Below are 22,473 nucleotides of genomic sequence, written 5' to 3' on the forward strand. Positions count from 1 at the left end.
ACAGTATAGCCATATTAATGAAGTTCTCCACCCAGTTAATTAACCCTTCTTGTCAGGTAATTAACAAAGGTGGATCACCACATTCACATGTTAGGAATGAGCTTGGGCACCTCAGCATATGCCCTAGAAGGCAGAAACTCATTGTTCAATAGGATCTCCATAAGCATAGGGCAATCCTTGCCACCATTTATCTCTAGAGATTGTGCAAGGCACTGCCAGCTCCTGGATCAGCTTCAGCTAAGCTTCCTCAGGCAAATGGCATTGCTTGAGTTGGAACGACGGATTCCATTCCATATTTGCAAAGCAGTTTGAGATTCTTAGATAGGAGACATTAAGGAAATAGAGCAGGTTGGGTTTTTTTAATGATTATTACAGTTTCTGGCATCTGACCCCCTGTCTCCTGGTTGCCATGTAATGACTTTCTAATATGTTAGCCAAATTTCCCCATCTGGCATGGGGAAATCAATTCTCAGAGATGCAGGTTTCACAAAAAGCCTTACTGAAGTGACACAATAAAAAATGTATCAGTAGCTTCACAGAAGCAACAGATATCAGAACCTGCGCTTGCAATGGGGGAGAGGCAGATGCCACCAGCCAGTTACCTGAGAAAGAGGCAGCATCCAAGCATTACCCATCTTGGCAGCCCTGGTACCTGCTGGTGGGAGTAGAAAAGACAATAGAGAAAGCAGAAATCACCCAGTGATCAGGCCTTGCTAATTCTACTGCTCCCAGGAGGATTTGCTATTTTAATTATCTCCAGTAACATATTAAACAAAAGAAATATATTTAAATAGCAACTGTGACAACCATAACATGATGTACTAGGGTCTAGTTATACAAAGAAACTGGCAGCTATTCATGCATAAAACAAAGGATAGAAGTTCTGTTACTCTGATTACTTAAAAACTACTATGATGTCTTTAACAAAAAAAGGGCTGCTGTTATGTCATCATATTCCAGATATGGAGGGATTCCCATCATAACCTTGAGTGGTGGAACACCCCAAGCAGCGCTGTGCCCTGGGGCTAACAAGGACATACTACAACAACTGTTCAGCACTGTCACATCGTAGCTTTGCTTCTGATAAAAATCAAGTCTGATGTAGTCATTCTGTGGCTGTTTCACTGATTGTCAACCTGTCAGCTTGCCTTCAGCTCAGTGTTTCCCAAATTATATTGATGTGTGCTTCCTGTACACGTGTGTTTAGGACAGCTGCATGCAACATAGCACAGTGTGATGCCAAAGCATGAAAAGGGTGTATTATCCTAATGTCTCTGTACTCCCAGGGAGATGAAGCTTTACTGAGATTTTCCAAACAGCTCCATAAAACATAGAGCAGACTTCATATTCTCTTCTTCCAATTTTACACCAATTCCATAAAAAAGAATAACATGGTATACTTGGCACCAAGTTACTTTGTTGTTGGAAGTAAAGGATTCCTCTGTCATGTGAATGATTCCAACTTTCTCCCAACCGGGTGAGTAAGAATCCAAAACCAGAAATTTCTCTGTTGTGAGTGCTCTGATGATGCAGTCTGGCTGCATTCCTGGCAGATTTGTGCCTCCGTAGGTCTATCCCAACTCTTTTTAAAGTCACGCTTATATTCAGATGTAGGTATGCATGGAATGCATCTACATTGAGAAGCACTGCTGTAAATTACTTCACTAGTTTAGCTGTATAATACATCCTGTCACATACCAAGTGGCTGTGGAGCTCCAGAATGACAGTTCTCCTTAATGAGACAAAAACCCATGAGACCAGAAGATGGATATTCTTCATAATCTTTTTTTTACTTGCCTTTCTCTCAATACCTCTCTTCAGTCTCTAGGCTTCTTTATCTAACAGACACTTCCAGAATGAGCTACTGCTAGCATCATCTTCCCAGACTGTGATATCAATGGTATGGACATTCACCACCATGCCTACTGAAGACCAATCCAGTTTTGCAATTCCACAACAGTACAGTCAAATGAATGCTGGGTCAATGCATATTTTGTTTTTCAGTGAAAGCTCTTTGTTTTACCATCAATTTTCAATCAGGTAGCAGAATATTGTAGCTGCCTTCCCAAAGCAAAGAGCAATCATCCAATATCACTGATCCAGAGAGAAGAACTTACGTTTGAACCTCCAAGGGCAGCCAATACATTCCAAGTCCCAGTTGTTGCCCTTTTTAGATTGCTATTTATTGAAAGCAATCATAAACTAACAGGAAAGTAATGCAGAGATCCTGTAACTCATCTTCAGTGTGTGTGATGAAAACTATCTTTGCCAAAAAGCGGTTGTTCTCCAAGCACATGCTTGGCTGTTGCTTCTCTACATGAAATGCAGAATGCCTTCCATGTGGTCTTGTGACAAGGTGGCCTTTGTCATGTTGTATGAAATAATTTTATTTGGAAGCACAGATTATGTGCCACAGTGTGCTGGTACTGTCACCTATTTCAGTGCAACCACACTGCATGCTATCCCACAAGCCACCCTGCAAAGACCAGGCAAGGTTTAAAAATACCTTGAGGACAACCAATTTACTTTTTCAGTGGTTGAAAAGGCCATTTCTGCAGACCAACCTGAAAATATTTGTGGTATCTACGAAAACCATTAAAAGATCTTCCTCTCCACCTGCACATTTTTCCTGCAGTCACCCAGTAATAATGCCTCTATCCATTTCCATGTCATCTACTGGCACAGCAGCCCTTCCTGGCAAAGACAACTGCCCTGCCTTGACTAAGGTCTCCCAGCATTCCTGGCCTAGCAAAGCATTCTGCTGTGATGAAATCACTCACAGGATATTGCCAGGGCACTCCTTTCTTCATCTCCAGGTGCCAATTTAACTAGATGGTAGCCAGGGACCAAATCAAACTAAAATGCTTTGCTGCTGACGGTGTATCCAGAGCTGGTGGTATCTGAAGACGTGCCCTTCTTGAGCTGTCTGAGAGTCAGGACTCCTCAGAGAATGTGCATCTGCAGGTCTTCTACACTTGTAATTGAGATGCTTCAGGCTGGTAAAGCCTATCTCCCACTGCTGTGGGATGGGCCAGTGAACCCCACTGTGGCATGCTGCTTGGGCTGAGCACGGTTGGCTGCTGCATCTACCCACATTCCTGAAGCTCTTCCTCATTCTTGACAAATGCTTTTCCACACTGGAAAAGCAGCCACTCTAATTGCTTTCTTCCTCTGCCTTCTCCAGGCCCTTGGGGCTGTGGCACCTCCGCCAAGGGCTGAGGAGCTACACGGGGCATGGTGGGTGCTGAGGACCATGGGCTGCTTTTCACAAACCATATGTTTCACAGGTTTTATTGGTAACATAACTTCTAATCAGACTGCTTTTTCACCAGAATTAGCAGAAGTCTTGGTTGAGTATCAGTAAATTCAAAACTCCGCAGCTGGATGGAAACATTCCTTTCAAGCATATGGCCACAGTAACTCTGGTTTCAGCAGGGAAAATTTAACTGTGTCCACAGAAGCCTGACAGCTATGTGCAAAGGCCACAAGAGTTGTGTCCTTCAGATCATTCCCTCCTCATACATATATCCATTATGGTACTCTGAACACTTCTGAGGAATAAGGCTGTACACGACACTGTGCTTGAAACATGTTTACAAAAAGCAGAATTTCAAGCATTAATCAACACAACATGGATACTCTCAGTACACAAGAATCCCAGCTTCTGCAGAGGTGTATTATTTGACTGATAACTCTGGCTAATTGCATGGCCTTTTTCGTACCATTAACACTGTCCGCCATCTTTTAGTGTTTCCAGATGTTTAACAACTGGAATTTTTCTGATTTTGAAAAGTAAGTGCATTTGAAAACATAAAACACCTAATTTCATGTTCAAAATTATTTCCATGTGTAGAACTGCAGCTAGGGGAATTGGATAGTCTATGCATGAGAAGACAGAGCCCTTTTATACTGCTTTGCCTTAAAACAACAGAAGAGATATGAGAGAAAGAATCTGATCATTAACCATCTGAGGGTTGAGATTCATCATACCTAATTTCAGATAGCTGTAAAATAGGTGTTTTCATCTGACAGCTGCTAGGCATTTCTGGAGTCTCATCCTAAGCTAGTCATTATCGAAGGACATGCATCATCCTCTGAAAAGTCTCTATTTCCAGCTACTGGTTCTCAAGGAAATCTAAAGGTCTACCTCAGTTTTACATTTTGATGTCAAATATGGAGAAGACAAACCATGTTTCAAAGTTATGAGCTTATGGGAAGAAGCCTCCTTTGAACAGAGGACAGCAAATTTCATTTTGAAGTGGGAGGCGCGCTGGAGAGCATCATTTCAGCAGTCTGGTTTTTGGGCATCCGCATACCACAACTCACAGGGTGACAGGGGAAGACCTGGGCTCAGAACAGCTTCTGCAGCAAGCAGAGCTGCTGCTGGTGCCATGCTCCTGCAAACACCATGAGGCTGGATGTGGCTCAGGAGTGGTTTCCTCCTGCCTTTCCCATTGCTGCTGTTGCAGCCTGGGTTGGAGCTGCTCCCGCATTGGGCCCTTATGAGATACAGGGACCCCATAACTGGCACCAGGGGGGACCCAGACCTCCTGCTTGCCTCTGCTCTTGGTTCATGTGACAGAGTCCAATCTGGGCCAGAGGCAGCAGCTGCAACCTCTTCCTAACCTCTCCATGCACTGTGGCAGCATCCCACTGCTCCCATGATCTCAGGAGCTGCTTCCAGCTTCCAAAACCCAGCAGAACCCAGGACTCCTGCTTTACACAAGGGTGAGAATTTAACTTGCCTGCCCCTCTTCTGTTAAAAGGCTGCTGTTCTTCTAGCTGCACAAGCCCTGCAAGAACAAGGAGCCCTTGCCAGGCAGGGAAATAAGAAACCACTTGACCTGAGGTATGAGGCATCTTACGCTTGTTAAGAAATGGCTAATGCTGAATTCAGAACTATGCATCCGTTTTCCCCCTCCCTTTCCCTCACAGTAATTATTGTATGAGATTTGCTGCAGTCCTTAAATATGTTAATATAAGCACTGAGGTCTGAAATACCAGAGCTGGCTCTGCCTAATACTTTAAAATGGGGAAAAATACCAGCCAAGTCCTGAATAACACAGATTTCTAAATGCAGATAAAAATCAGCATGTTGGCGTAAAGGCACAGGTAGTACCTGGGATATACTGTGGTACCTTTCTAAGAGATGATCCCTCTTAGCAGGCAAAGACCCCCATATTTAAGGCTTCTGGTAGTTTCAGTGGTGAAAAATTTACCTTTGAGAAAAACTGAGCAGAAGATGAAAGCATCTATGCATCCTTCACATAAACACATGATATGCTGCAGTAATCAAGTCATAATCACGCAAGTGCATGGGCTAGAATGATGTTCTGATCACAGAAATTAGAACAGTGCCTATGCAACCAGATGCAAGAACAACTCAGGAGTCTGAATCTTTTTGCTTTCTCTTGTCATGATTTGGTGTTCCTTACCCCTTGTAAGGAGCAGACAGGATACCAAAAACTGATCAGTTCACTGGGTTTTGGCCTGTTTTTACCAAAATTTTTACAAAATTCTTCATCCCACACATGGTCCAGAATTCTTGTACCGCCACAGGCTGGAGATACCAGACATGTTAAGCTAAATATTTGCAAGAGGAAATGTCACAGAGACCAAAGCCTGATAGAATATATCCGGAGAAAATACAATATAATCTTACAATGCCAATGAATTTTTTCAATATAAAAATTCTAATACTGTACAAACACAAAAGATAAACTTCGAAAAGTGTATGTGAAAATGTAGAAATAATACTGTAAATGTGAATGAGAATTTCTTTTAATTTCTCAGTGCCTAAATTGTACCAGGAATACCTGGTAACTAGGTTATCACAAAGCTCACCTGTCTCCCTGTTTACAGTATTACTTGAACTTGCAGATAACGCTCCTTTTCAGCTTCATTTTGTCTAACAGGTCTGTATAGGTAACACAAATAATGCAAATATTCATAGAATTATCTGCCTCAGCAGGAGATACTTCTTGGGACAACACTGTTATGTGAGTCACATTTAAACTTCTTTAATCCTGACAGGTAGGAAACAGTGCCTGTACTTACTGCACAGATAGCAAAACAGCCAAATGACAATGCCTACCAAAATCAGTGATTTCTAACAAAAAGTAAGCCCATGACTGATCTTCGAACACAAGAAATAGCTTTAAAATGTTCAAGCATCACTCCTTTTACAAAATCCATCATTACAGGTTTATTTTCTGATGGAGCACAAAAGTGGTGAAAAATCAGGGTTCAGTACTCCAGGGCACACACCCACCCTAAACTGTTAGAATAGATGCTGTACTGCCAAAGCCATTACAGCAGGACAAGCATCACTATTACTTTCGGCCTTCCAGTCACAAAAAATACTGTGGAACAGAAAGCTCACCAATGGATTTCTTTTTGAAGTAAGCAAGGGATTAAACCAGTTCCTAATAAAACGTAACAGAGAAATACAACAAACAATTCTGAAAGTCATAAAGGTGGAATAAAATGATCCTAAGAATAAACTTAAGGGTGTAGCACTTAAACTGCTGCCATCATTACTTATCTACCTGAGCCTTCTCCTCTCTTGAGCAAAGCAAAACCATCACTCCCTCTTTGATTGTGTGCTGGTTTTGGCTGAGATAATTTTCTTCATAGTAGCAAGGATGGGGTAACGTTTTTGATTTGTGCTGAAAACGGCGTTGTTAACACAGGGATGTTTTATTGTTGCCAGTGCCCACACAGAGTCAAGGCCTTTTCTGCCTCTCACACAACCCTGCAGCAAGTAGGCTGGGGGTGCACGAGACCTGGGAGGGGATAGCCTGGACAGCTGACCCCAAATGACCATTTGCTTGCATGGGTGGTTTTTGCTTTACCTATTACACTTTCTTTGTCTCAACTCATGAGTTTTTGCACTTTTAGTCTACTATCTCACCGGGGGGAGAAAGTGAGCAGCTGCATGGTGCTTAGTTTCTGACGAGGGTTAAACTACATCAGGTTCAAAATTCTCTTGTTCATAATACCTTGAAATCACCATTGTCCTGTGCAGTACTTCCTTCATCTCCTTGCTGTCCACCATCTCTCAAAGAATTGATGTCGGAGCCTTTATCCTGAAGAAAGAAAGAAATAATAAATGCTAACATTAAAACAACAACAGCATCATTATCAGGGTAGATAATTAATTCCTACTTGCAGTAAGTTATGCTGAAACCCTAAATAGAACAGCTGCTGGTTACACCCAGCTCTGTTACTGTGCTCTGCATCATGAACAAACCACCGTGTGGTTTGGCACATGCAGGTCCACAATCCATATCACGGGTACCCTTTCAACCATTCAGTGAAGGAAGAGTCATTTCAGCTGTGAGATACCCAAAAGGTGCCCCTGCATTTATTCTGTGAATAAAGGTTTGCTTTTTGTTTTGAATAGGATCTTTTGGCAATTTGCTCCTGCTCTCAGGAGTATTAAATCTCAATATAAAAAAGTCCCAGAATCTCTTATCCGGGTTTGAACCCAGAGCATGAAACACATTGCAATTGCAAAATTTTAAATCTAACTTTTCAATTTTTTTCAGGAAACCGAAGTTCCAAAATACTTCTACAATGTAGGGTGCCCCCTTTCGATACACTTCATAGGAAAACACAATTAAAGAACGGTTCCTAAAAGACATGTTGAAAGTGTTCTGTTTCTAGAGCACTCCCTAAAGCCATGCACCTTTGCCCAGTGAAAAAGCACACAGAACAACGTATAACATACTGCAGGCAAAATTACATGTAAATCTTGAAATAACACAGGGAACACAAAGCAAAATGCAAAATTCAGAAAAAAAAAGGGAATGTGGAAATAAAACTAAGTTTCCTATCCCTATTCTCTATCCTATCCTTATCCCTTTTTCAATAACAAAAATGGGGTTGTCATATTAATACATGTCATTTTGCTATTGACACAAAAACATTAAGTTTTTAATAAAAGTAACATTTAATTATGGAAAGAAACAGATTTTTTTTTTTTTTAACTGTACTTGTGGATTCAGGCCAACAATTCAGTCCCCTAAAAATTATTTTCTTCCCTGTTGATCTTTATCACTTTCTCTTATTTTTCTGTTTCCTTGCTATGCTAACTTCTCTTATTTTGCCTATGAAGCTAAGAACTTTGGCTCTGGTGGAGTAAGGAGGACTTTTGCCACTGATAGCAACAAAGAGAACATCTCACTTTAAATTCCTTCAGGCAGAAATATTGCTGCTTGGTCCCATCAGACAGTAAGTTTGTACAGTAGCTTGTATAGAAACACTCTCACAAAGTGGGATTTTGTTTTCTATCAAATGCAGTGGACCTTAAGTAAACTTTTAAAGCTGTTTTCTTACCTGTAGACCTTTTGCATTATATAACATCCTGGCCTTCCCTGGATCCATGTAGTAGAGTGATTCCGGCACCTCCACGGGAAGCAGTTCCTGAGACATGGTTGAGGCAGGATTGACTCGTGTAGGAGTCAATGACAAGTTATTTTATAAAATGAGCTGAGGCCCCACCCATCTCATCTCTATAAGTAAAGGACTCCCCTCCCATTGCCGAAGACGATGGAGCACCAAGGATGACTGCTCCAGGGAAGGATCTTACAGCACAAGCACAGTATCTGAAAGGGATGCAGTACCTTCCTCTGGCTGGGTATGCCATCCTGCAGTATGGGGAATGGCCTGAGCAGAGAGTAACAGCAGCTCCTATGTAGGATAAATTGAGCCCTGGAAAAAGCCTCTGTGTAAATAACTACCTGCATGCTGACATCTACTTGTCCACTTTGAAAGCTTCCATATAGGTGAGGGGACTCAAATTCACTACTTGAAAAGAGGCACTGCCCTGGGCCACACAGTAACCCCCCTGGAAAAGGCCACCTCCACCACCTGACAGGTGACTACATGGACCAGCAGCTCCCAGCTCCTTCTGGACTTCTTCCATTTCTTCTTTCCAGGGAAGAAAGTGCAAGGAGTAGGCTTAAATTCAACAAAAATAAAGCAAAGAAATATAGAATGGCTGTGCAAAGAAGATAAGAATTATGCTTTCAACATTTTCCAAAGCAAGACAATTGAACTTTACAAGGCAACTGCAGGAAACTCATGTCAAAATGAACGGAATATAGTATCCAATAGTTTAGTTTTATTAGTTTTATTTTACAGAGATTTTGTTCAACCAAAGAGCCTGAACAAAAGGGCACATGAACATCTCCAGGCATACCCGGTGGAAATTACCATCTTCAAACACATAAAAACAAATGAATAACAAACTAGCAGATCTAGTAGGCTGTGTCATAGCATCTGCATTTCCAGCATGAAAAGTAGTTCTGCCCACTCTTCAAGTACGAGAGCATCTTTTGGCCTTAGGTTATGGACACGCAGAGCTGCATCCTGGAGAACTCCTCTTGCAGCTTAATTTAGAGAACAATCATTCATTATTTTTTTTTTTTTTTTAGCCTCATTAGAGAAGAAGACCTGATTGACCTTGGAAGACCTGCCATGGGACACTAAAAATAGCAGCATACTTGTTATTGGAGCAGGCCAGTTTTCCCAGGGCTGATTAGTTCAGAGGACCATTGGCATAAATGGTGATACTCACTTAGAAACCCCTCTAAAAGCAACAAATCTTAAGAAAGCTGAGATTCCCTGTCCGCAAGGAAACCCATGGAGAAGAGCAGATGGGTTGTATGTACAGATTTTCGCATCTGCAGAGTTAATTCTTCATTATATGCATACTTCGCCATCTGGGATGATCTGTGTGGCCTTCAGTTAAATCAGGGTATCCTGGTGCCACCTGAGTGACTCCACAGGGAGCTCCATCAAGAAAGTTCTGAGGCTGTCATTAAAATCTGAACTAATGTTACCTAATTTAAAATCTGTATGTACAAATTCAGATGGTCTTTATTTGTAGAATGAAAAGCAGATGCTCCGAGTGAAATGATTTTATTTCTTTACATTTCCTATTTCAGTAATATAAGTATAGATGAAGCAAAATAACTTATCTGCTTCAAACATCTAACTGTAGTTGCCCTGGCAGCAAGGAGCACACTACTCTCACCATTCAGTGCTTGCTAAATCTCATACTCTTTTTAATCTTTATGTTTCTTATTCACACTACAACCCAGTTTGTAAAAGCATCAATCACCTGACAAAGTTACCTGTGTTACTTCTGACTGTAGAGACATGCTGTGGAGGAATGGAGCTCCATGACAAACTTTAAATGTTTCAACATGTTCAAATACATTTGTGATTTCTTTTATCACAATCCCTGATGAGAATGAATCTGCTGATAGCCAGTGTTCCCCTAAACATCTTACAACAGCATATGCTTGCCTAGCCTTCAGACAGGCCAGGCAAAATGAGCCTGGGTTTTTCTGGTAAGCTGGAAACACAACAAAGACTGGCTGTGACCACCTCACTGCTTTCAGATGTATAGATACTACTTCTGTACAAAAAAACCACACTGGAGAGCAGAGCCAAATGGACGTTATGACTCAGATACATCCTTCTCCTGCAGGAAGTGTCTTAGACCATCAATTGTACAGTTACTGAAGGAAGAAGATGTGGAGCAGGAGAGGAAACTCATGGGAGGCAGGAGTGCTTCTGTTGTCTGTTGCTTTACTCCTGTCACAGGTAAGAAGGAATCTTCTGGGAAACTAATTTTAAAGCAAGTCTTTAACTAGAGAGTTTTAAACTACTAGAATATATTCCTGTTAGGAACTGAGAAAAGTACAGCACTTTATATCCGTTGCATATATGCATCAGCATTTCATGGAATCATCAAATTATAGAATAATTTGGGTTGGAATTATTCAGAGGTCCTAGCTGGACCTAGTCTAACAACCCTGCAATGAGCAGGGACATCTTCAACTATACCAGGCTGCTCAGAACCACATCCAGCCTTGCCTTAAGTATCTCCAGGAATAGCGCATCTACCACATCTCTGGGTATGCATTTAGCACATAACTGGTATATGGCTCTGAAAATGGAAAGTATTACTTTCCCAGTAGAGAGACTGGCATCACTGTAACTTTTTATACCCCTACAATCACAGTTAAATGTTTGTCTATGTTTCTGTCATGTTACAGTTACTAAGGCATTGGATAAATTCCAGCACTCGCTAGACCAGTCTCTATATAGCCTATCAAAATTGAGATTCATGCTCCATTCTGTCTCTATGAGATCCTGCGTATGTTGCAAATGTGCAGTTCCCAGCGGTTACCTGCACAGTGAGAAAAGACCCTGTGCCTAGATTTGTCTCACTATGGGATGTTTCCTGTACTGGGAGAAGGTTTCCCAGGAATGCAGTAAACTAGAAGAGCAGTTGCCAAAGTTTTCTGAATCACTGTTCACTCTCCACATTTCTGCAGATTGCATGTAAGTTTATCATCTCCTCATGATCCAGAAACCAGTATGACGGCAGTGTGACCATTGCAGCGCTCTCTTCTGTGCCCCAAACCAGCTGTGGGTTATAGGCCGTCAGCTCCCACGTGAGCAAAGATCATGGACCAGAGCTTAAGAGTGAAAAGTTATGTGTTAAGGGTCTACAAAGGATTTTGTGAATAATCTTCTGCACATGAGACATAAACATTTAATCTGCAGCAAATTCTAGGATATCATGTAATCTATTAAATCTCCAAGATAAACTACTACATATGTTTACAAAGGAGATACCAAACCAAAACAGCTCCAACTCCAACAAGGAGGAATTTGGAGCACAGGTTGCTTTCAAGCTTGGTTGGAAAAGTTTTGGATGTCAGCCAGCTGAGTAGCAGAAATTGCAAAATAAAAGAAACAACCATCAATTGCTCAAGATTTAAAAGTGCATATTAATATATGTAGTAACTTACAGCTCGTTACCTGATAGTTATCAGCCTTTAAGCACACTCCATTATCTTGTGGAAGAAAGGAAATAGGAGTGGAGCAAACATTTAATATATTTACAAGTAATTTACAGATTATTGGCTGAGAGAGGGAAGGGTGCAATAAGTAGCTCGCAGGAAAAGTCATACTGCTAGAGGACGGGGGATCACCAGGATTTAAGAGCAGAGAAGATAGTATCTAGAAAGCACTTCCAGTATGTGTTTCAGGCATCTGCAAGCCCAGAGCAGTCAGAATCTCAGCAACAGGATTTAATGCCATCATATTTTCCAGGTTAGGGTTTTTAGTTGCTGTTCATTTTAATGGACCAGCCTATCAGGAATGCTTTGAAGAAACTGGAGGTGAGATATACCTCTAATTCCATTCTCAGTGTTTGTCACCACTGCCTTTTTGTTCCTGGTTTCCTTTCTTTTTTCCTTTCCCTGCCATCTTTTCTTTCCCAGTGACTTCTTGACTTTCCAAAATATCAATTCCCTTACTTTGCACTTTGAAGTGCTTTATGGACACTGCAGGTGTGCTAGGCTTCAGTGGGAACCCTGCAACGGACAGGTCTTCAGGAGGAGCTCAAAGGCACAGTTCAGTGGCATGAAAGACACAGCTTTCACCCACTGCTACCTGTTGGCCAGCACACTATGGTCAGGGCATGAGGAAACCTGCCTTGCTGGAAATAGGCATTCCTCTGCAGCATTATCACCCTTGTAAGATGGTGGGATATTGCACACGCAGAGCAGAGCTTTACATTTGAACAAGGTTTTGGCACAGGGTTTCTCAGAAGGGAGTCCTGCTCTACCACCCATGTTGTCCTGTACCTTCTGGGCAGACACATGGTGCAACCTGTAGCCTCACAAATGAATAGCTCAGATTGTTTGCAATAATCTTTTGTCTGACCATTCTTTGTGCTACAGAACAACGTAAAATGGTGCTGCCAACCATCCCATTAGCTTGTTTCCTCAGCAGCACTTACCTGACAGGACTGTCAGAACGACTGTCTGAGGATGCACATGCCTCATGAGCGGTTAAAAAACCCCACTGCTGCTTTCCTTAGGTTCCTATGGGCTGATTCACCTCACTGAGCTGCCCAGGTCTCCATGCACCTTTGTGATAATCAGAAGGGCTGGGGCAAAGGTGCAATTGCATGCTAATCCTTCACTTACCTACAGATAATGAATAGGTAAGAAGGAAAAGCCAGACACAGAAAAGATGGAGAACATATTATTTACAATTAAGGAGGTCACCATAATAGTGTTTGTAGTTCCTGTTATTATAGCTACCAAGAGTTCTGTCTTTTAAAACACTTAAGAAATATCATGCTAACTCCTGTTGGTGCTAACACTGTGATACAATGTGGGCCTGGATTTTTGCAGTGTTTTCCCCCCTATAACCCCTCCTGTTTATTTCCTTCCTTGGTGTGATAATTTGATTAAATTGCTCCTATTTCCTGTAAAAGGGGACACTCCCAACCTGCAAAGCTAAAAAAGATTTTAAAAGCCTGCATCTAAGGCTGTTACCTGCATTCTTTCCATACCTCAGTACAGCCCAGAGGCTAAGAATGGGAAACATACCCCCTTAGCAACTGAACCAGAGCAAAAGATGCCAGAAGGGAAAGCCTCCACAGTGGCCTAGAAGAACTGACAACCAAGACCTTCTGCAATTAATTAATAAATTAAATGATAAAAAGCAGGCTGAACCCAACAAATTAACCAACTCCCTAATTAACAGACAAAGCACCTCTACTAAACATGGATCGAGAGTGCTGACTACATGAGATTCTGGAGAACAGGCCACTGCTGTGGAGCAGTCACCTGGAGAAAACTTTATCTCAGAGAGGAATAAACCTACTGCAGTTGGCATGATGGCACTGGTATCCTTCCCCTCTGCTTAACAGCATTACTTAGGGGTTGCTACATGTCTCTAGGTGAAGGTCCCCATTGTCCCAGGAAAAGGATGGCTGGATGGAGGATTAAGCCAGACCTTTTTCAGGGTCTACAGCAATGCAGGATCTTTAAGTATTTTCATGGTAAAAGCAAGGACCTTGCTGTGGGACTCAGGTGGCTATGGGTGTATCTGAAAGAAGAAAGTCCTTGATGTTTGAGGACTGAAAGCGGAGAATTGACAAGATCCAGTTCTTGTCCAAAAGCTTTAGCCATGCCGAACGCACCACTTCTGTAGGACTGGCCAGAATGCCAGGAGGTGGGGTGGGCTCAGCCCCTGGCAGGTACATCAGAACATGCCTTAGTGGCACACTGGGGATAAATGGGGCTTTCCTCTATTAAACCAACAAACAAAAAGACAGCCATGGAAACCAAGTGGTATAGTTAAAAACAGGGATGGGAGAACAGAGAAATTTGGTGTCACCAAGGGACCTGGATGACCATGGTGGGAACTCTATTTGCAGCTCTTGAAGATGCCCAAAACTCCAGCTGGAAGATGGGCAGGTGGGAGAAGTAGCAAATGCATGTGTCACCCCAAGTATGTTTGTCATAATGATAAACAGGGAAGCCCAAGAGGGATGTAGAGCTGGGACAGAGGAGAGGCAATGCCAAAAGGGACTGCATGACTCAGCAGCAGAGATTACAAAGAGAGGATCCCTTGATGAGACCCAGCAAGTAAACAGCCATTTCAGTGCACTGAAGGTTTGATCCAGGGCTGCAAATTGGATGGAGGTGTGAGAGCCTGGAAAAGCAGCTGGTGCAAGGACACACCAGCCCTAAGGGTGCTGAGGTCATGGGAGGTGAGTGTGGGAGATTAAAGACAACAAAGACTAGAGGAAGAGAAGACATAAAGAAATGCTTGAAGGAACTGGGAGAGATAGATGATGATAGCAAAAGGGAAGAGAAATTTTCAGCCTTTTAGAGGTTCAAATTTCATTTTGAAGTAAGGATTTATTTTGTATTTTGGCTCTGATTCATTATTTATAGCTCTTTGTTTGCCAACACATTACTTCAGCACAAGTTACTGTGTTTCATTTAAGTTTGAAGTAATCAGCTGAAACTGACTGAAGCATTGTATCTTTTTATATATATATATTAGTATCTTCGTTGTAATAAACCAGGTTTACAGAGTATTTGCATTATTCAAATCCTTCATAAAGCAAATCACTATTTTGGTCTTCGTCTCAAAAATAAGCAGTGTCGACAAATTGCCTTGTGCTATTTATAGTAGTTGCATAGAGCCTGTGTTGTTTGTATACACTCAGTAACTGACAAAGTTATGCAATTACCCATGAATTACCCATGGATATCAGTGTAAAGCACTCAGCTTGCCTTCTTACCACAAAATCTGAATGCCTTTCAGTTTTTTATGTTTTTATTCTCACAGCATCCCATCCTATAATAACAAGAAATGCTATTAATCCTATTGAGATTAATGGGATGTGAATGCTGAGCTGGATCCTCTAAATACCATGAGCATTTAGTAAAAAGCACAACCTCAGGTTAAGTACTTACACATGCACCAGATGAGCTGATCCTGACTCACAACAGAGTTTGAAACAGTCACTTCCAAGGCATTTTCCAAATATAAATATTTCTGGTTTAATAAAACTCAGAAACCCTGAAGTATAACTCATTTGTGTTTTCCATGTGAAATCTCAGCTTCTCTGTGTCTTTTACATTCAGGTTTGCATGTTCTTTTAAGCAAAAATTCTTGCTGATACCATAGGAAAATACAGTTTTCTCTTTTTCTTTGAAATTGCCCACTTTTATTATGTATTTTTCTGCTGCACTAGATTTGGACTAAATTAAATATCTGTAGCTTGTTTGTCTTCATGTATCACTTCTATTAATGCTGTGAATTTTGAAAGAATTTATATTGCTGCCCCACATTCATGCATTTAAAAAACTCATCAATAAACCACTTATTTTCTGATGGTTGATTTACTGCATATACATGTATGTACGTGAAAAAAAACAACAGTCACCAACAGTTAAATCCAACATAAATAAAGCACAAGACAAATCATTATTTTGTTCAATCAGTTTATCTATCATCGCCACGTGGTGCAGAAGAACCACAGGCTGAGACAAGTCCTTGTCGTTTCACAAGTCTGTTGTGTTCATTCATGAGCAGCGCTTGATTCTTCTGCAGGGAAAAAACAAAGTTACACAGGCATCTTTCCGAGACTCAGATCGGCATTTATCTTTTGTGCTGTCGTTTCTGCTCTACAGCTGAATTCAGAGCCTGAAGGATCAGATTTTTGTTGTTCTGAATGTTGTAGCTGGTCAGTTCTATCAGCTTGTCGAACTCATCCTCTGTGTATGTAAAACTGCTTATGCAGTATGGGGAAAAAATGCTGGAAACATCCACCTTGCCCTGTGCCATCTCATCAAGGCTGCGCTCCACACCTGATAAAGAAAAAAAGAGCATTGATGGGGTATAGATGTGGTCCCAAGTTCTGCTTCCCAGGCAGGGCACAACAGTGCATCTTTCTATCCAGACACTCTCATTTCTCAGCCATGGTAGCCACATCAGGACATGGAGGGAACCATGTTAGACCATGTCTCCCATCCCAACACAGCCAAAGGGTGGGAGGACCATCTCTGCCCCATGGCTTACCAGGCTCTTTGTATTTTCTGAAGGTGTCATTCACCAGTGGGAAAAACACCACTATCGGTGCCTCTGGGTTCTCTGTGTCTTCAAAGATGTAGCACTCTTTTAGATTTTTCTTTTCTTCTTCACTCATATGGATTTTGGGAAATGGGATTCCCTGCTTTAGGAAGTACTTGGAGGCTTCTTCCAAAGGCTGCATTCAGAGAGGAAAGGGAAGAAAAGACCAGAAATTCTGCCACCCCCTCTATATTTCCTAATGCACAACACATCCACCAAAAGCCTTTCACAAAGATCCATGAGCAGCATTCGCTGTCAGTATTCCTTCTGGCCTTTGAGATATTAAGCACTTAATTATTAACAGAACAATAGTTCCAGACCCAGCCTCCAACTTTCACTGCTAACTGTTGTTCTACCTCCTCCTCTTCATCAGCTTTTATGTGCAAGATAAATAAGATGTTCATGGCTGAAAGCAAGGGTGGTCTGGCTGCTTAGGACACAGATATATGCCCCTTTTACTTGAGAAGATCCTGAAATGATCAGAATGGACAGGAAGTCTTCAAGAACTTCTGCCTTGTCAATATCTAATAACAGGAATTATAGACCAGGTTATCAGCTGGCATTTGAAACAGCACATATGGTGTCAAAAGACAACTCTTCTCCACAACTTAGAATATCAAAAAAAAAAAAAAAAACACCACCAGTAACTGTTCTAAAGACATCTGAATAAATTACTTCTAATTTAACTGCATGTGGACATCTTTAAATGGATATCACAAGACAAGAGAAACAAGTTCTTCAGTGGTGGTACTAGTTCCAGAGAAACACTCCGTACAGAGTGTAGCCTTGATAACCAGAGTTAAAGAGGGCTAAAAGAGCTAAAAGACAGTGTTGACTATCAAAGAAAATATAGCAGTTATCGCACCGATGTCTGTGATCCAGAAGAATAGTTTAAGTGTAGGACAACATCCACTTTCCTCTCTGGCCTCATGAGCGGTGGGTAGCTGATATCAATGTATCCTGCTGTGTCTGCCAGGCGTATGAACTTCGCTGTTTCTGTCAGCTGGTTGGGGAAATTCTCTAGTATAGTATCTAAAAAGAAATACTTGTTATGATGAGTGATTCACTGAAGAAGCAATTTCTCCACTCTTTGGATAGTAAGGGTGGGAAAATGCCTCTTGTCTCCCCATTACTTTTGCTTTCCAAGACCCTGCTGCACTGTGGAAGCTCAACCTTGACAGAGAAAAGAAAGACCTGCCCTAGGTAAAAAGACATACTCCCTCACTTCTCATGTTGCTTTTCTTCTGTCCCCAGTGAGCAGTAGTTGCCCTTCCCTGGAATCAAGGAGCGCCTTGGAGCTGATTTGACTGGATGAAATTTAACTAATTATCTTGAAATTTTTGTTCCCAAAGTGAAGAGTAACGCCTGTTCATCATCTGCCCTTTCTTTGCTGATGAAAACACCAACCATATAAACAGACAAAATTAATATTCAGCGATGTTTACCTTTCCATATACAGAAGTTTTTGCTCTGAAGGTATTCATTGTGCACCTGGAACCCCTTCAGGAAGTTGTAGAACTTTGAAACCATCACCCGCTCAGACAGGACCTGCCGAATGATGCCCATGATGCCACATTCAGGGTTGACTAAGTAAGTCTCCAGCTCATGGCCACATGCTGATGAGGAAGGCTCATCTCCTTCTGAAGGGTAGAGGAAATGAACAGTCAGAGTGGCAACAAACTTCCTAAAGCTGGAAAGATTATTTACTGCTTGATTGAATTCTTGGGTGAACTCCCTGTGTGCAGGTCAGGGTAGGCTGAGAACCTGCATCAGTTTCTTTCAAAACTAGATAATATCAGATTTGAAAAAAAAAAAGAAATGTTGTCAAGAGAGTTGGACACTCAGAAAACAGCAGAGAAAATGATTTGTGCTAAATGGCACCGCATGAGATTGGGAAAGAGGGCCATAGACTTTATAGCACAAGTATTTATTGAGCTCAGGGTTCTGCAATGTTTCTGCAGAGAAAGTGATGAAAAGCCCATAAACCAAACTTGCTAACCACATTTGAACACAGGAAGGACAGCCAACACCCCTAAGGAGAACACAGGTTTACAGCAGGATCAAAGGAAATGGAGTTCCACATAATTGCTACACCCAAGTCTTCAACAACAACATATAAAAGGTACCATCTGCCAAGGCAAACAGAGAACACGGCGCTGAGATGTTTCTTACATGTAGGGTCACTGAAAGGCCTCAGGCAGGTGATTTGTTAAAGAACTTCAGTAGTTTTATATTCAGTGACAAACCATCACTTGCACAAATTCAGGCCAAGGGAGACTAATAGAAATAATATTGTTATGAGGGAATTCAGAAAGGAAATCTGATTAGGTATTGCTGGCTCTCCCTTGGGGAGAGGGGAAAGAGTAGTGCAGCATTGGCCTCAGTTTTAAGATTTAAAAAGCCTTCACATGTATTTCACACTACATGCATCTGAATGCAATGTTCATTTAAAGATTCGTAAGACAACAGGTAAATTAGAAAAACAAACGTAACCAACCAACATCAATAGTCCTGTGTTGTGTACATCTCAGTGAGCACCTTTCTGTAGGATCTGACGAATGCCAGGCATCCAAGAGGTTGTAGGAAAAAACATTGCTCCACAGGCCTGTGCAATGGTAAATAATGGGGAAAACATGTTTTGAAAATGTATTAATGGAAAATCATCCCTTTTAAAAAAAATTTTTTTCAGCTTTGTGAGAGGTATCAGAAAGCCAAAAGATTTCCAAACTCTCACCAGAAACTGCATGAAATTCTTTTGCAGCAACTCGCACTCTGTCCTCAAAGAGGAACCTAAATAGTTTTAAACATTGTGCCAGACACTGTAGTTCATTGTCATGTACATTGTGCACACTGCAAACCAGAGTTTTCTGTCCTATAAGCAACAGTCATCAGAGAACAAAACCACACCATTTCCCATAAAATGTTCGGTGTACAAGGTATGTCATATACAACCATCCACTCAGTTAAAGGTCTGGGGGGGCTGCTCCTGAACAGCCAAGATTCAAGTGGTTATTCTTATCCCTGTTATTCTCATCTCTGTAGTCCTTCTACTTTTGTTCTCACATTTAAAAGAAGATCTAAAAATGTCTCGCTAGTGCCGAAATCTCCAAAAGCCCCTTGGATCCTGAAAAGCACTTCTTCCTCTGCAGCTCTGCCACAGGCCCTGAGAGGAACTCTGCCGAGGAGTGCTGAGCTTTGCCTTGAAAATCTCTACCAGTGAAAGCTTTGCAAAAGCCATACATTGCAAAGGATGAAGTGATTTGAATTGCACAATACAATAGTTATGCATTCCATTAATTAGTGACAGAAATACAATTCTCTTTCAAGCCTGGCTTGTTTGTGGAGTGGAACAAGAAGCCAAGTGTCTTCTGCTTCACAGGAGGCTCCCATAAGAATAGCACTTTCTTGAGAAACATTAGAAATACGTAATTAAGAAATCAGATAGGTGTTCTCTGGTTCTACACTTAGCCAGGAAACAGACTTCGTTTGCAGGTAATTATTGGGCAGTTTCCATCAACACAACCCCATCTCCCTGCAGCTTGAGAAGCTTCTGTCCAGGCCTACAGTGAGAAGGCAATTCTTCTCATTTCTCCTGTCTTTACTTTGTGCCTTCTCAATTCATAACTCTTCCATCTCCCCAGCCCTGGGAGTTACATATTGAGCATTTTAACATCTTCCAGACACTGTCGTCCACATGAAGCTTGGTTGCAATTAGGCATGTTTTCCTAACATCTTGCACTGAATTTTCATGGTACCTATATTTGCTGAAGTGAGAACTATGAAGAGAGACAGTATCTTTTACTGGGCTGACAGAGTTGAAAATAGCAGACAAGCTTTCATGCACCTTAGTCTTCTGGAAACCTGAGGATCTGGTATCTCCATGAGCTCATCCAACCTTTCCAGCTCTAGCCATTGCTCTTATAAAGCCTCTCCCTGAAAATTGCACCTTGCTTTTATCCTTGAACTATCACATTGTAAGTAATTGTACAATTTAATCACAACCTAAGAGGGCATTACATGTTGTATCACTAGATGGCAACATTGCTTTAACTCTCCGCTCTAAACTCTCCTTTCTAAATATACATCTATGGCTGTGTGGTCGCCAGATGAATTCAGGTGCTGAGGTTGAGAACGCAGAGCTCGGCCCGGTTTGGATGTGTTGGATATGCTCCCTACCTGGCTACCTCGGTATGAACACACTACACCATTGACAGTGGGAAACAGCAACAGGGGCACAATGTTATCAGAAAGCTCTGTAGTCCCACCTAGTTCTGTAACCTACCTACTACCTCTGGTAGTCAACACAAAGTGTTTCATGAAAGAATACAAGATCTCTTCTCCAGTGTACTCTTCAGCATCTGAAGTTTCCAGATTTGGCACTTCTAGTGCTTGCAGCTGCATCTGAACTACTGAATGTCAGAGCCACCAGCCACCATGAATTTGTCCTCTGCCTTTCAGACTTATTTCTGTTCTTGGTTCCTGTGTTCTCTTCTGAGTCTTTTCCCTCAGCCACCTCTTTTCTTAACTCATGACATCAGTAAAAGCTCTAAGCATAGTCATTAAAGCTCTGAGGTTCAGCATCTGTGCGGCTAAGCGCTGTCTTCTGTTCCTTGTGCCCAACTATTTTCTCATGACTGCACCAATATGACTCTGGGCTCCTCCTGCATCATACAGAGAGGTGCACAATTTATTTACACACCGGATAAAGAATACTATCAGATAAAGAATAGTATTGCTGGTTTTATGGATTTTTTTAGTTCATAAGTAAACCCTTTCTTACTGATTCTATGATTCTGTGATAAACCTTGCTGTCCTGTTGTGTGTTATGCTTATTTACATGTAACACATCTATTATTTGGGGTTTAAAAGCAGATGGACTCTCCTGCATACAGCCTGAATCCAGAGAATTAAAGTACAAAGTCGGGTGGTAGAGAGTTCTAGCATTACACAAAATGAACAAAGAATTGCGTAAAAACTGCTAAGCCGTCTTTCAAGCATTACTGAGAGCTACTCTCTTTACTAAATAAGGATGACAAAACTCACTGAATTAATCATGCTAACAAAATCACAAATGTAATACTATTAAACTTGCAAAAATATCAGTAACACTTCAGAAAATTACTCAAAGTTTCCATCTTTTAAAACAAACTCAATCACAACATTGTTTTTTTGCTGTAAAATCATACCATTCATTGATACATTTGGGTTTAAGTTTCCAGTTTCAAAATACAAATGTTTTCCACGTGGAACTCTGCTGCTCATTTCAAAACAAGCTTAACATCTTTAAGCAGCCCTGATACTTCAGAGATGAGAGCCACCATTCAAGACAAAAGCAACAGCAAATAGTGTTATTTGAACTTTCCTCTAGTTATTTTTTAGCTCATTTCCAGTGTCTATAAAATTCAGCTAGACATAAGAGCAGCATATTGCACACTTTGCTTCAGTCCTGCATGTTATGGAGCGCTAGTTGTACAATGTAGGGTCTGTATTATATTAAAAACACAGTACATACATATGCAATTCAAATATTCACAGTGGAGCACATCACCTTTCATGAAACAGATGCGGGATTCAGGGAGCTTCTTCATCAGGCGACCCATGAAGAACTCACTGCCAAAATCCTCTGCACGAATGAAGGCACCGTATTTTAAGAACCCGACCTCATAAGGGGTGAACTCCACCCATTCTGCAAAGGCACAAAAAGAACTTTTTAAATTCAAAAAATTAACTTTTTAATCTCGGTCCCTACTCCCCTGCAGGAAGGGCTCTGAAATGACAAGGAAGCAGCTGCAGGACAAACCCTTTCAGCAGGGTGATCACAGACTGATCTTCCTCAGGGCAAGAGGCTATCATTCAGCTGGTTTCACCTGCTCACTCAGTAATGTTTCCCAAACTCATTCATTCAGAACTTCCCAACAGGCCTCTCCAGACAGGACATGAGTGAAGTTTATACCAAAGCTATCAGCCTAAGTTACCCCGCATACAGGGCTAAGCCCTTGACTT

General features: G+C 41.5%; 2 protein-coding genes across 2 annotated transcripts in view; both read right to left on the reverse strand.

The window, feature by feature from the left end:
* The window catches only part of LOC133207050 (cytosolic phospholipase A2 epsilon-like), a 33,755-nt gene extending 25,319 nt beyond the window's left edge, over positions 1-8,436 (reverse strand). The window contains exons 1-2 of the mRNA XM_061343583.1: positions 8,341-8,436; positions 7,002-7,088 (exon numbers count right to left, since the gene is read on the reverse strand). Coding sequence (XP_061199567.1) covers positions 7,002-7,088; positions 8,341-8,436 — 183 coding nt within the window. The remainder of the gene's footprint in view (positions 1-7,001; positions 7,089-8,340) is intronic.
* A 7,523-nt stretch (positions 8,437-15,959) lies between these two features.
* The window catches only part of LOC133207149 (cytosolic phospholipase A2 epsilon-like), a 32,332-nt gene continuing 25,818 nt past the window's right edge, over positions 15,960-22,473 (reverse strand). The window contains exons 15-20 of the mRNA XM_061343804.1: positions 22,019-22,156; positions 18,968-19,075; positions 17,916-18,110; positions 17,336-17,502; positions 16,420-16,606; positions 15,960-16,208 (exon numbers count right to left, since the gene is read on the reverse strand). Of these exons, the coding sequence (XP_061199788.1) occupies positions 16,000-16,208; positions 16,420-16,606; positions 17,336-17,502; positions 17,916-18,110; positions 18,968-19,075; positions 22,019-22,156 (1,004 nt within the window). The 3' untranslated portion in view covers positions 15,960-15,999. The remainder of the gene's footprint in view (positions 16,209-16,419; positions 16,607-17,335; positions 17,503-17,915; positions 18,111-18,967; positions 19,076-22,018; positions 22,157-22,473) is intronic.

The sequence above is a fragment of the Neopsephotus bourkii genome, unplaced genomic scaffold (genome assembly GCF_033783945.1).
Source record: "Neopsephotus bourkii isolate Nb327-2 ecotype Australia unplaced genomic scaffold, CSIRO-AGI_Nbou_v1 NB_1825, whole genome shotgun sequence".
Lineage (NCBI taxonomy): Eukaryota > Metazoa > Chordata > Aves > Psittaciformes > Psittacidae > Neopsephotus > Neopsephotus bourkii.